The sequence below is a fragment of the Macrosteles quadrilineatus genome, unplaced genomic scaffold (genome assembly GCF_028750875.1).
Source record: "Macrosteles quadrilineatus isolate MER2022 unplaced genomic scaffold, UCM_ALF_1.0 Scaffold_3__2_contigs__length_128488019, whole genome shotgun sequence".
Classification (NCBI taxonomy): Eukaryota; Metazoa; Arthropoda; class Insecta; order Hemiptera; family Cicadellidae; genus Macrosteles; species Macrosteles quadrilineatus.
In genome coordinates, this window is record NW_026542596.1 from 55,049,153 (window position 1) to 55,064,122 (window position 14,970).

General features: G+C 34.7%; 1 protein-coding gene across 1 annotated transcript in view; it reads right to left on the reverse strand.

Moving 5' to 3' along the window:
* Positions 1 to 14,970, reverse strand: part of LOC128991129 (uncharacterized) — a 47,640-nt gene that overhangs the window by 4,395 nt on the left and 28,275 nt on the right. Inside the window, exon 3 of the mRNA XM_054413880.1 lies at positions 781 to 885. Within this exon, the coding sequence (XP_054269855.1) occupies positions 781 to 885 (105 nt within the window). The remainder of the gene's footprint in view (positions 1 to 780; positions 886 to 14,970) is intronic.

The window sequence follows — 14,970 nt, forward strand, 5'->3', positions numbered from 1 at the left end:
GCTTAACTCATCAGAGTCAGCACCTGACTATGGACAGTCTCAACTATTTATTAGGTTACAAATGCCCCCTAACACTACCCCAAAACGACTTTTTGTCCTCAATATGCCCTCTATCAATGACCTGTGTTGCCTGTACAGCGAGGCATTTTGAGAAGGAGATAACCGGCCGGAATGCTTTAGGTTTATCAATAACGAAGATAAACATGGTCTGAGTTACATACCGGTAATCTTTGAGTTTACTCTTTTAAACTCATTGTAAATATGACTGTTATTCGATTTGAAATATCTCCTGTAATACTTTGCAATTGCTCGAATTCGAGCAACATGTACACTAGTTTAAAAATAAATCAGACCCACCTTGACGCCTTGACACCTCCTAACTTCAACGAATTATGTGCAGTCAATAGACATATAAAAAGTTGATTTTCCGACAGATGAGAAACTCAACCAGACGTTTCCATCAGGTTGAACCATTTGTGATTCCTCTAACCATATTAAAAGGCTTTTATAAAAAAAGTTTGCAGATTTTAATTTTACAAAAGAAATTAATAAAAACTAAAGCAAAAGATAATCCAAAGTGTACGCATATGGTAAAAACTTGTATGATAATTTTTTATATGAAATGCCTACTTGTTTCACCTTCCTAGTCCCAAGTGTCCGCTTATCAGGAGTCAACTGTACTAACAATGTATGGAACAACTGTTATGCTATTGTCTCAAACAAATCCTAAATGGTTCCAGCCCCATTTACTCTAAGAGACGTTTCACATCCAATATTTACCCAGGAGGTTTTCCAGGTAGATGTTGGTGTTGATGCCGTCTGCCGCACTAGATGCAACACTCTGACTCTGCATCAGTCCCATCTTCACAGACAGTTCCTCAGCATCTGTTAAACAAACACACCCCATTAGACTTTGTAATCCAAGTGAAATGCCAGTGAAACAATTAGTGGTGGATGAGTATAATCAGAGTGTCGTCAACTTCTACCATACATAATTCTTTTGGGATTTTTCTCAAAATATTACCATATTAATACAAAAAGTTGTTGGCTAACAAAAGATGTAGGTTCTATTCACCACAGTTCACAGTTAAACAAAATTAATTGACAACACAGTTCTCAGCTACCTCTTACCTCAAACTTAAACATTTTACACAGCATGCAAGCATCTTGTAGTTTTGGCAAAACAAAAACAAAACATATAAGATAATTAATATAAATTGGGGATAAATTACTGTACGTTTTCAGGGACATGCAGGACCCATTGGGGGGACTTTTCTAACAGACCAGGGGTATCTGGGAGCTTTAGACTTACTTTATGCGCTGTCTGACCAAAGATGCTTATTCGACGCTCAATACAGTAGAACCTCGATAACAAGACTACCAAGGGGATTATTAAATAAGACTTGTTATCAAGGTCAACTTGTTATTGAGGTTTGCAATAGTATGTGATTAGGGGTAAAATAAATTCAAGGGTATTTGAAAATGACACTTGTAATCAAGGGTGACTTGATATCGAGAATCCACTGTATATGTTTTTATACTATGCTCAATATCTTAATATATAAAAGAAAGTTGTGTTAGTTAAAGCGTTTATAACTAGAAAACTACTGAACCAATTGGCATGAAAATTTACAGGGATATTCCTTAGGTACTAGAATAACATAATAGCATGTTTCCGTTTCAAAAACCCTTAAGGGAAGCGTCCTATGGCCCTTTGCAGTTTACATGTTAATCTTATGGAAGAATATTTTATTTTGTTTACCATGCCATGTTTGTCATTTCTTGATTAAATTAAATTAAGGAAACAGCTGTTGTAATGATAACCTAATTTTTAAAAACAAATCTATGCATAACAAATGAGAGCTATCAAATATGTTTCTATTCCATTTGTTTTTTACGAATATTTGTTGTCAAATGTAACTGAAGGCAAACAGCGCAGCGAACGAGCTCCAACCTAAAGGTGAGTGAGCATGGCGAACGAACTTCAACCTGGACGTGATTGAGCCATGCGCACGAGCTCATCTTGAAAATGAACGAGCATTTGACATAAAACCACATTAGGACAGGACGACGTCTGTCGGGCCAGCTAGTTATAAATAAAAGAATCTGATCCGTCAAAGAATTAACCAGTAAAATTAAAAGTTCAAGGCGTTATTCGGCATCAGTTGCGTCGTCACTACTATAAACCCAGTAAAATTCTTACAAATTGCTAGTGTAAAAACTTACACAACCTGCACTAAATATTGTCGACCAAAGTAGGTTATACTCCCTGGAGGAAATGTTTTACACAGCAGATGTGTAAAATGTACCTTTGTTATAACAGTAGATATTCAAATTTGTAGCATGTTTGATACGTCTAGTGTATTCATAAAAAAAGCAACCTCTTCGTGGAACATCCTGTATATCGAGTATATTGGCTCTTAGTAAGTGTCATGAATCAATTTATCTTCGTATTGCATCATACAAGCTTTCACCTTGCTCAAGTTTGCCGTTTCTTTCCTGGAATATTCCACGATGCCTTCACGTGCTTGCCACCGTGTAATTGTTCAGGATATCAAATCTGACAATGAGCTACTTGGAACCCAACTTTCATCATCTTGTCTAGACAGTCATCCAAGATGAAAGAATCCAGGTATTTAGATCAAGAGCAGCAGTTTAGATCAAATTATGAGAAATTAATGCGCCAATGTTGGGCGAATTTGGCTGCATTAGCCATACATTATGAAACTGGTTTAATGCTCGGCATGTCTTCTAACCTTGAGCGATTTAGTTCATATTTAATACCTTGAAATAATTATTTTTTGAAAATTTTACACAAGAATGTTTAAACTGTGTAAAATTCATTATTGTTAACAGTGATTAAATACGATTGATTGACTGACTAACTCCCATATAGCTCTTAGTTCTCTAAGAAAGAGAAAGTTCTTGTCCAAAAAATTTACCTATCTTTGTTTTCTAATGGTTGGACATACAGCCCGATTGGCTCCAAACAAGCAAATCGCAACAATAATTTATAACTTAACTTAATTGATGATTGTCAGGAATAAAACCTTGGAACCTCCAACAAAGAGGACCTCTTAAATACTATACTACTAACTGCATCCCTGACTAATTGATTGACCAAGAACCCACCACCACATTAGTAGAAAAAGTTCAAGGCGGAGATGAGTTAAGTACACAGTATGAGACACTATTAAATTCTTTGATTTTGTTTTGGATATGGCTACACCTTGCAACGTTGTCCTTTTGTTTTTTTTTAGTACTCTGAGTTGGAGATCTAAGAAAGTATTCCAGTATCTAAGTATCTCCACAAAAAGCTAAACAATAAATTATAAAGTGGCATTTACTGACAAATTCAAATTAGCAACTGCAGACACATACTTAAAGGACTGATTCATAGAACTTGATTCTATTCAGTTGATTTATTATCTGTAAGGGAAGTTTGTTGACAATAGCCACTCAACAATTAAATAACCATTAACCTAGAGTATAAGTAAACTGTTGGGAAAGTTCCTATAACTATTACATTTTATGTTCATTGATGAAAAATTTCAATTTTAATCTTCTGAATTCAATTCTTTGTGAAAAACAACATTTTCAAGGGATGACACCTGTTAGAGCAGACTTAATTTAATTTAATTTCTAAAATCCCAAAGACATTTTAGTTTTTCCTTTTTTATTTTCGCTCAAACATAACCACAACCCATTCATTCAAATTTCCCACCTATCCCTATAAAAAGGAGAAGAAAGCAGCACCTCAAGATAGCCATCTTCAGAGAAGTTACCAACAGTATTTGCATTTACCTATTTTGATAACTTACAACTACCAGTTCCTAGATTGCATCCACTGCCAACAACACCTTTTTAAATGAACTTGAAAAATGAAACTCTGCCAAAATTCTAATTTTCATCCAACACATCTCATTTTTCATACAGCTACTTTTGGATATCCACAAAAAATCTGTATATGAAATTTTACACAGGAAATTGCTCAATATAATAAGATACAGTAATATAAAATACCCCCGCCGCAGCAAACCTGCAGACTAAGCCTTTGCCTGATTGGATTTGCAATTAAATATCTCCTAAAAAATATCACATTTATTCCCCTATATAAATAACGAGTACTTAGGTTTGCTGCAACAGGGAGGGTAAAAAGTTTTTTTTTTGTGTGAAATGTTAATAGTTTAGTATAAAAATACATTTTCCAAATTTTATCAAAATATGTTCATAAACAGTCAAAATACAACAGTTGATTTTTTCTCCATAAAAATAACATAAGAATTTTAAAATTACAATTTTTTGGAATTTTCTGTATCATTAGGTGCATGATAACACTTCAACATACTAAATTATTTGTTTTTTAAGCTCTACAAAATGGTTGCAAAAGAAATTGAAAAATTTTATGTTTTAGGGTCAAAAGTGGAAAAATTGATTACCCCATAAAACACTGTTCCTATAGTCCCATCATGCTGGTTTGCAAATTGTTCGAATAAATGTAGGTTTACACGTTTATACCAAATTTTATCAAAATCGGATAATTTTTGCTCGAGTTATCGTGCTAACGGACACATATATATGAATTTGAACGGATGGTGTTTTTTGCCTCTAGGGACCTCAAAACGAAAAATTAAATTGGTCCCGGGTCCAGGTCTTACCATGAGTACTACGGTAATAGCTTAATCCCTATATGGGAAATTTGCTTAACATCTACCATAAACAAATTTTCATCTGAATTGTAAGAGCTGTTTTTGAGATAGCCAAAAGAAATAAATAAATAGACACAAATTGCTCGTTTACTGGTTCAGTACAGCGATAAGATGACTCTAAAGAGTAGTAATTGGATAATCCTAGAGTATTGGGCCCGTTTAGAAGGCGGAGGAGGTAGATATGCTGATTAGCATTTTGGTAGTCACTCAGGGTGTTAAGAAGCTGCCACTCTGCTTATCTGAGTGAGTCCCACACAGGCTGTTAGCAGCTAATGGACAACCATCTTACTCACACATCTACAAAACAAATCATAGACTAATGAGGGAGGCATGGTAGAGAATGCACCTACAGGGTTCCTAATTAAACTTGAGAATGATATTTACAATTAACGGTTTTTATGGATTAATTTCCATACTTTTATAATTGTTTGCCAGAAAGGTCTGAGAATTTTGATAAATTATAGTCCCGGTGTTTCTTTGGATTATAATTTCAGCAATTTATCTGGAACAGACTGTTTGAATATTAAAAATGGGTAGTAAAACCCATCTGCAAATTTTGGGCAATACGAAAATAATGATTTTGCTGTGATTTCAGGATATTACCACGATTTATGGCGATGGTAGGGGAAACAGAGAATCAAAGATTTCTTGATATCACTAAAAAGTAGCCTATCAAAAGTTTAGAGGTATCTCTTAAAAAATAGTTATTAATTCACTTTTGAGGTTTTCACAGTTGAGTGGACACACTAGAAATAGCAATGCTTCATGAAAATATGCTGGATAGCTTAACTGATTCAAAATTGTCAATTTACATTCTAGAAAACAGACAATTTTTAAAAATAGCATATTGTTTCGGTCATTTGTAATCATTAGTTAATTGGCAAAATATGTAACATACACAGACAAAAATAGGAAATACATAGAGTACATGAAATTACGTCTAACAACACTTGTAACATAAGGCAGCGTCGTGATATAAAATCAGAGTAGAAGGAGGCATTCACTAATATCAGCAAGGCCATTTTAAGAGGATCTAGAGTAAGTAAAAGGCTAAGGGTAAAAACACAGTGGAGCAGGGCAGGTAGCTGGTAGCCTGGCTGGTCCCTTACTGGCTTACTGCGATCTAGAATTAAAGCACGCGTTGTTATGGGTAAAACACCTACCTAACAGTCGCGCCTAGCAGGTAGCCGAGAGGGTAGCAGTAAGCTAGGCGGCAAGCTAGAAGAATTGCCAAGTCGATTGTTTGGGAGCTGCAAGCGGGGAAGGCTCGACTGGGGCATGCGCAAATAGTAGAACTTGACAGCCAGGTGTTCTCGAGTTCGCAAGTTCAACGCGGAATCTTTCACTGCGCATTCTTTGTATACTGAGTGTTGTTTATTTTAGTTGATTTAATTGGTTGTTGTTTTGTTTACATGAAATACAATAATGGATGTAGACAAATTAATATCAGAGGTTTTTATCCGTGTTCCTTTGTGGAACCAAGCACAACTGGACCACCACAACCGTCACGTACTCAACGATCTGTAGAATGAAATAGCAAATGAACTATTATTCAAACATAAGTTTATCATATCCTACTAGTATTATAAGTGACAATATTAGTATCGGCGGCTGGCAAGCGACTGTACTGAGCGCCACTGTGTGTATGTCCCAGCTACCCTCCAGGTAACCAGCCGTAATGCGGAGACCAGCGACCAGCGTATATGCCAGTATGCGACCTGCCCTGCTCCACTGTGTTTTTACCCTAATTCAGGAGCTACGTCCAGGATATAACATTATTTCAGCAGTCTCCATTATCGCTGTAAACTTCTCAGATGACTGGTGCCTACACAACACTCTTGACCTTCCCATAGCATGTGTTTGTACAGCTTCACAACCTTATATAGATGTTGAATATACGGCAGATGTATCAAATGACACATACTACAACTAGTAGCACATCATAGTGGATATCTTCTAAATCTATTCAACACTAATTAATCTCTACTGTTTGTGTATGTTATGACAACTGACCTAAACAATTTTATTCAAACATTGTAGGTAAATATTCATCTCACTCCGAGAAGATAGAAAATAAAACTAACTAAAACCAAATCAACAAAATATACAGCGAGGGTTGAATTTGCACCAACTAGGGACTCAAAGTAAAATACACCATTAGTTTAGTTAAACTACTACTTGTTCTCTGCTATTACAATCAGAGAGTAAAATCACAATATGCTGCTGTCAAATTTACCCTCAAACTAGAGATACACTTCACTCAGAGTTATCACTCTAGGGTTAACTCTAGGGTGATGGGGATAGGCATCAAGCACATCAAATCGTACTTCAGATTTACCAACATATGTAGTCTACTAGCAGAATCTTCAGTAAATGAAATTCTCAAATTTTCACACACATTTTTGTATTCAAAGTGGAACAAAAGTACTTCCCAGTGGGTCAAGTTAGGAAATTGCACTTCCAAGAAATAATTACAGCTTTTAACTAAGTGATTGCATACTATAAATGCTAATCAACTTTCACAAATGTGCATAAATAAAGTTTCTTCAATGAATGGTAATCTGTTAATTATAGAATCACACGTCACACAAACTGTGCGAACACAAATCACACTAATGAATTTCTCATAAATAGTCAATTTTACGAGACAAATTAATTGGTGGGCTTTTAGGCTTGACATTGAATCGTTAACTACAGTTACAAGGCGCTACTTCTGGCACACAGTAATCTACCGGTAGACAACTTGGCATAATGTACAATGTTTGTTCATTTGCTTTGTAAGAAAACGGCAAGGTACTCAAGCTGCATCATGTTACAAATACATGATGATGTCACTGTTTGCGTAGTTTTATCAGCAACTAGTTGCTTCACCAGTGCCTAGCAACAAGGTATGAACCCACGAAAAAAAAAATTATTTAGAGCTAGGGTGGTAAATAATTAATACTGCCACTAAATGTGGTGTTTCTTATTATTACCATGGAGTTGAATATATACCGGTACTTTGTAGAGCACTATGAACTTTATATGGCCAGAGAAAAATCACAACTCAAAATAACAAAATAGCCAATAGGTCGACGAAACTCTTTGGTACAGTAACTTTGTTTGTCCAATGTCACTTTTGCTTCAGCGGTTTTTGTGTTATCGACTGACAGACACTTTTTATTTTTAATAGCGTACCATAGATGTTATTCACGACATTTATAAACACAATACATTATTTGAACCCGATACAAATTTTGTGCAAGTTTGATATCAACATATTCAAATCCCTACTTTATGACAAAGGCAAGCCTAAAACTTTAAATCTCTCACTATTTACTTGACCCGGAAGAGTTGTTGACAACTGGTGATTTGATGAATGATAAGAGAGCAGATAGGGAAATGACATTTGAAGTTCATTTAAACTCGACTGTCCAAGGCAAACCAGCATATTTTGGCATTGGTCTGTAAAAACAAATTAACTATAGACTTCATTTCTCTATTTGACTTGATTGAGTTTTGTAACCTTTATTTTTAACCATCTTATCTTTCTTTATTTATTCTTTTCTTCAAATATTGATCTAGTTTTAAGAGCTAGCCTACCCTCAGTCCAAAAAAACTTGTTTAAAAGTTGTTATCCATGTGTAGTTTACACAAGATGATGAATTTGCAAAGAGGACCCGCGTTTTTGCAGACATGATGATGGGTTGTTGCAATCCGAAACATAAACATTGTCCATATATTAGGAAAATGGACTGTTTGGGCTAAATAAGGTATAACCTTGATTATGTAGTGCAGAATCTGTCAATTCTGGGGGCTACAATAATAAAACAATTGTATAACTGCATTTAGTAAAAAAATTCCCTTTGGATGGTTTCCGCCAGATTGTAGCAGAATAAAAGTGGTAAAATTATCAAATTGTAAAAAAAATAAAATGTAAATGCTGTGACTGTATATATTGTGGGCTTTATCTGTAGCCATAAAGACCAATGAATATTTACGTCCAAAACTTTAGACAACCCTAGTTTGAATCCTGTGTATGAATAGGGATTGGGGTTGGTCGAGTTTGAGATTGATTTACTCTAAGACTTTAAGTTTTGTGTAATATTTCAGCCTAGTTACACAGAATAAAAACTCTCATATTTACTACTTACACAAAAATTAATGATTAAATTAAATTTAAATGTGCATTGTGAAATTCTTTGAAACTACAATTCAATATGGAGCAGCATTGATGCTACTTCCTGCTTTGGTGAAAGTTGCTATGACTTCGCTGCACTTACTCTTCATCTCATAATTTGATCAACATGTTTTTTAGCTTACATTTAATATAGGCTAAATGAAAAATACCTATCTTTTATTAGTTGAAGAAAAACGCTAATGCTTTTCAATAAATAGTAACTGTTCTGCTACAGCTACTATGCAGCATGTACAACAATAAATAAAAACCTTTAGACAAACCATACTAATTTTATAAAATTGTAAATACAGGGCCTATATAGAACAAATGTGGATTTACTCATGCATTGCAATGGTGTATGACCACAGAGGTACAAGTTTGTAGATTTTTTTGTCAATTGTTTTTGACATTAGTCACGTCTTCCTTTCTTATCACAACGTTTCTTTAACGGCTAAACTATTCTAGTTGTAGGATGTGGTAAAACTTTTTTTCAATTTACACTTCATTTTTTTTCAAGTTTAATTGTTCTAAAACTATTGTAAATAAGTCCTACCAGGTGCCAGCTTTTGTACTTGCAACTCTACCTCAAAAGCTGATTACTGTAGGGCAAAGATATGGGTTACAAACTGTAAAGAATAAGTTCATTTTTCCTGGATCAGAATTTACTTATGGAAGTTGATCTAGACATACCAAAATTTCAGTGGGTAGTGAAAATTGTAAGTTGAAAACGGTGGTTAGTAAACACATTCAGGTTAAGTATAAGAATGGGCCATGTGGTCCTAACTTTGCCTGAATTAATAACAAATGTTTATTTAATTTAACATTTTTGCATTTTTTTAGATTCTTGTAATTACATTAATGTAACTTTTTGTACTATGTATTTTAAACTGCTTATGAATGCAGGGCAAATGTAGAATAGCGTGGATAATTTATGTAGCACACCAGCTGTTTGTAGCTAGGATTGTTTAATAAATTTGCAAGGACCGCTGAGTACAGTTTCAAAACATCAAAAAGTAGTTGACATTAACAAGATCGAACCGGTAACATTAAGATTTTTAGGTGAACACCATAACCACTTTCCACCAAGATCTTTGTTTATTATGACTGTCATCTATTTCCCTGGTCGCATATATTTGCTGAATGGCGGTTATGGTAAGTAAATATTTAGAATTTGCCAATGTGTTTTTACAGTAGCACAGTGGACCTGCTATGTGCACAATGTATTTGACTGACATACTTTCCCCTCCCCTCCCCCACCTCTGTCTTCTATAGTTTCACTTTTACTGAGTCACCACCTTACACCTTACACCATCACTGACCAGGGCAGACCTTTGGTTGTGTACAGGGAAATCCTCTTCCGCAAACTCCCTAATTATCTTTCTCAGATTATCAAGATCACTATATTGAACCACACCTTGTCCAAGGGCAAATGTACTGTTCACTTGGATTATAGGATTCAGTAATTAAAATATGATTCGGTTTTCAACCAAAACCTTTTGAGTATCGGTAAGAATATTGCAATAAAAAACAATAGATAATGGCTGCTTAAATACTCTTATTCAAAATTTTAGGACTATTTGCATAGGCTAGTTAATGTTTTGTTTATTTTTTATATTATAACTACTACATGTATTTGACACATGCGTGGGAGGTCAACAACATCATAACACAAGATTCAAAAACATTAGAAAACCGGTTCAGAGGGAAAAAATCTGCCACTCCATAATATCTTGTCATAAATAACAAGTTTCTGGGTTCCCCACTACTTTTATTTAGCTTAATATATCAGCTGATTAGCTGTTGGCTGTTGTTTTGAATTTAGTTTGAGGTGCAGGGAATGGAACCGCTTCCCCTCAAACTGCCTAAATTTTGTGAACGGAGTATAGTACCGGTAGCGTAAACCTATGTTTTGAATACGGGTATAAAGAGGGAATAATAAACGTTCTCTAAAACATCTTTTTTAAAGACAGTATTGTTTTACCACTGGTTCTAAAGAAAAGGTCAAAGAGTCCTAGGTTAATATCAAACCTAAATAAAGTAATTTTGAGTACGGTATGTTCAAATGATCTTTGGGCTAACATTATGATTTCCATTAACGTATGGTCCAGTGGTATTTTGCAAGCTGGCACGGCAAACACCACATTCTCGTAAGAACACACATGGAAACTCATTTAGAAGCCATCTATAAAATATTTTTATGATTGGGTACTACAGATATTTTTGTGGTTAATACGACACAAAATAGTTGATGAGCAAACACTTTTGAAATAAATCTAATATATAAAATTCTCGTGTCACAGTGTTTGTCTGCAAACTCCTCCGGAACGACTTCACCGATCGTTATGAAATTTGGTGTGTAAATTCTGTAGGTATGCGAATAGGAAGTAAACTATTTCCCGTTTCGAAATTCTTAAAAGGGCTCCGCCCCAGTGGCTCTGGAGTTTCCCATGTTAACCTTATGAGAAATGGAATTAATGAATCTTAACAGCTGTTTCAATTAAACAAGTTGGTTCTGTTCTATGATGTTCAATAGCATTAAAGTTACAAGGATTACCAACAGGGTGCAGCACTATTATTTCTTTTACATTTATGACAACAGCTAATTTGCAACCAAAAGGTGAGTGAGCGTAGCGAACGAACTTCAACCTGGAGGCGAATTAGCGTAGCGAACGAGCTAACCTGAAGGCAAGTGAGCGCAGCGAACGAGCTCCAACCTAAAGGTGAGTGAGCGTAGCGAACGAGCCCCAACCCAAAGGTGAGTGAGCGTAGCGAACGAACTTCAACCAGGACGTGATTGAGCGATGCGAACGAGATCATCTTGAAAATTAAACGTACATGGTGCAGCACTATTATTTCTTTTACATTTATGACAACAGCTAATTTGCAACCAAAAGGTGAGTGAGCGTAGCGAACGAACTTCAACCTGGAGGCGAGTTAGCGTAGCGAACGAGCTAACCTGAAGGCAAGTGAGCGCAGCGAACGAGCTCCAACCTAAAGGTGAGTGAGCGTAGCGAACGAGCTCCAACCCAAAGGTGAGTGAGCGTAGCGAACGAACTTCAACCAGGACGTGATTGAGCGATGCGAACGAGATCATCTTGAAAATTAAACGTAACGGTACTTTCTTTCCATCGGTCTGTCTTAGGGGAAACCTATAACTTAGGCGATACGAAGTTCGCCGGGTCAGCTAGTATTTGCTATAAATAATAAACAAATAAGGACTAACAAAAACCCACTAACTAATTTTTTGAATAAAACCAAAATACTGATACCAAATTTATTTCAAAAGTACTCTTTGTAGCTCAAACAGTATTTAATAGCATATTCCAGAATGCACTTAGGAAAGGGAGCTTATCCACAGGAAACAACCAAAGTTATAGCTGTCATTCCGATAGCCAGAAGTGGGCCCATTAACAAATTCCAAGATGAAAGCTCCCCTGCTTGTTGTATAGTGAGCACTTTTGATTCGGCACAGGTTTATGACGGCGACGTCAGCAATTGTATCTTGCATACTAACTCACATTACATTACGAAGCTGCTAGTTGTCAACAAGTAGTAACATGGCGACTCGGCGACTCATGAAAAATGGATACCTCTTTTAAAATTCAATGAAGGTCTTTAAATTTCAATTTTTATGAAGTAGTTAACAGTTTTTGCTATGTTATGTCATTTTCCAGAAGATTCCTAATGGTTTCTTGACAGTTTGGAGTTAAAAGGCTTCAATTATTGTATACTTACTTACTGGCATGCCAATTAAATTTATTTAATTTTATAAGGAGACAATGTTTTTAATTAATTTAGATTTTAAGTAAGCAGCTAATAATTAATAGATAAAAAGTTGGAAGGATAATATGGACAACTCAGGCCAACATCCATTAGATTAAAAAATGGTTCTATATGAACTCAAAAAACTACTGAACAAACTAAGAAATTGCTCAAGGTCATGAACAGGATACTAAAGTAGACATTTTATAATCTATATGGACTAGCTGCTGCCAATTTTTTATGTAAAAAAAAAACATTGTTGTGGGAGCCAGTCACAGATTGTGCTATTGTAATTCTATTTCCTACTTTATTTTCTGTTGCTGACATAGTTGATGGGTTACTACTACATTACAGTTGTTATAGCTACACCGCATTATATTGGTATTATATTATATTGGTACCGCATTGGTATTGGTCGGTCTACCAGTTTGACTTGATCAAAGGTTTGTGTATTTAAAGAAATCAGTAATTTGGATCAGTACCATTAGTGGCTCACATCAACTACAATTTTGATTAAAAAAACTAGGGACAACTTTAACATGGGGATGGAATGTCTACACCTTTTCCACATTTATTTAAGAAGTTATTAATTGTATTTGAGAACTATTACTTGTATTGGAGAAAATATCAAATGTAAATTATATTAGTCAGTTGAGTTTGATAAAACAAAGCATGCATTTGAGAATAGTCAATTGTATTTGAACAAATTAAATGTAATTGAGAAATCGTTAATTTTATTTCAGAATTAGGACTTTTGATTTGAGAAGTTGGTTATTAATCAGCTAAATTTTGAGTTTTTCACTATCAAATCACAAGTTCTCAAATACCATCTCTTAAATATAATTTACCGTTCTTAAACTAATTTGATGCCTTCTCAAATACAACTGACTGTTCTCAACTTCATTTAATGTTTTCTAAAATATATTTGACTAATCTCAAATTGATAACCTGATGATCCATCAAATCAATCAAACTCTCAACCAAATGGAAGTATACAAACGGCTCAAAAGCGACGAATTTGTCGAGAACGCAGGCCACCTGACTTCTACACCATCTGATTTGTCAAAATGAAGCCAGGAAGAATGTCATAATATTTGCCTTCCTTCTGGTCCTTGTTTAATTTGTGCAAAACTATTGTATTGTAAAACATGATTTAATCTTTGTTTACATTTATGTTCTCAAATCAAATTGGAAAAGGTATAATTGTATCAATAGTCAAAGATATTATTTCACAATTAAGTGGCACAGCTGAGTTTTGTTATTTATGATCAATGGTGAGAATCTAACAGCTGACTAAAGTTTATTTAAAGAACCAAACCATTCTCTTTTGCCTCTTCAATTTACTGTGAAGGACAAATAAAGTAACTAATTTGAAATAGTTTGAAAACAATCTTTCAAGTTAAAAAAAAAAATGTTTTAGATCTTCCGACTTGATTTGCACAGCAGCTCTGAAATTTATTTTCTTTGTTTTTTGTTTTTTTTTGTTAGTGCTAAAGCGGTTTAGTTGCTAACTCATGCTTTCCAATTTTTATTTTATTGTTAAAAATGCCATCATATGTACAGTGTTAGCAAAATGGGAGTGCTGATGGAGACCAGGTCAAGTCCCTTCAAACGCACGCACCCCCACAGGTCTCCATCGGCACTCCCATTTTGCTAACACTATACTTATTGTTTAATGCAAAACAGATTGTAAATAAAACTATGTAAAAAAAAAATTAGAACTTAATATTTTAAATTGCTATAGTAATGCAGTTGACTTTTCTGTTCATCTAACAGTAAACTCATTGGACATATATTAGGTACTTATAAAATATTTTACGTTTATACAATTAATAGGCCTAATGTAGTTTTTGGGAAATCTATTTTAGTATTTATTTTGTAAACAGTAGTTCTAAGAAAGGCTTGGATTATAGATGATTACAAACAAGGCTTAATAGGATCATTAGGGAGAGCTAAGTGTGATAATGTAGAAAAGATAGATAACTATAGAGCTTGGGAGGGGATGAATCATAAACTTTTAAATAGGAATCAAATGTTTTAGTACTCAGTACTTACTTGAGGACTATATCTACTTTGAAATATGGAAGTTAGTTGTAACTGGATCTCAATCATAGTTTGGTGTTTGGGTAAACTAAACTTTGCAAGGGTCAATTCACTTGGGACTTCTGTTTTTTTGAATGTAGATTCTATATTGTAGTTGGTGACAAGAAATGCCATTATCAGATGAACAAATTCAGTGTACTTATTTCAGGTAGACAAGTGTAAACAAATGTTTCTGTTAATATCCTAATGCAATGTATTGGATATAATACAAATTGATGTTTCTTACTATCATATTTC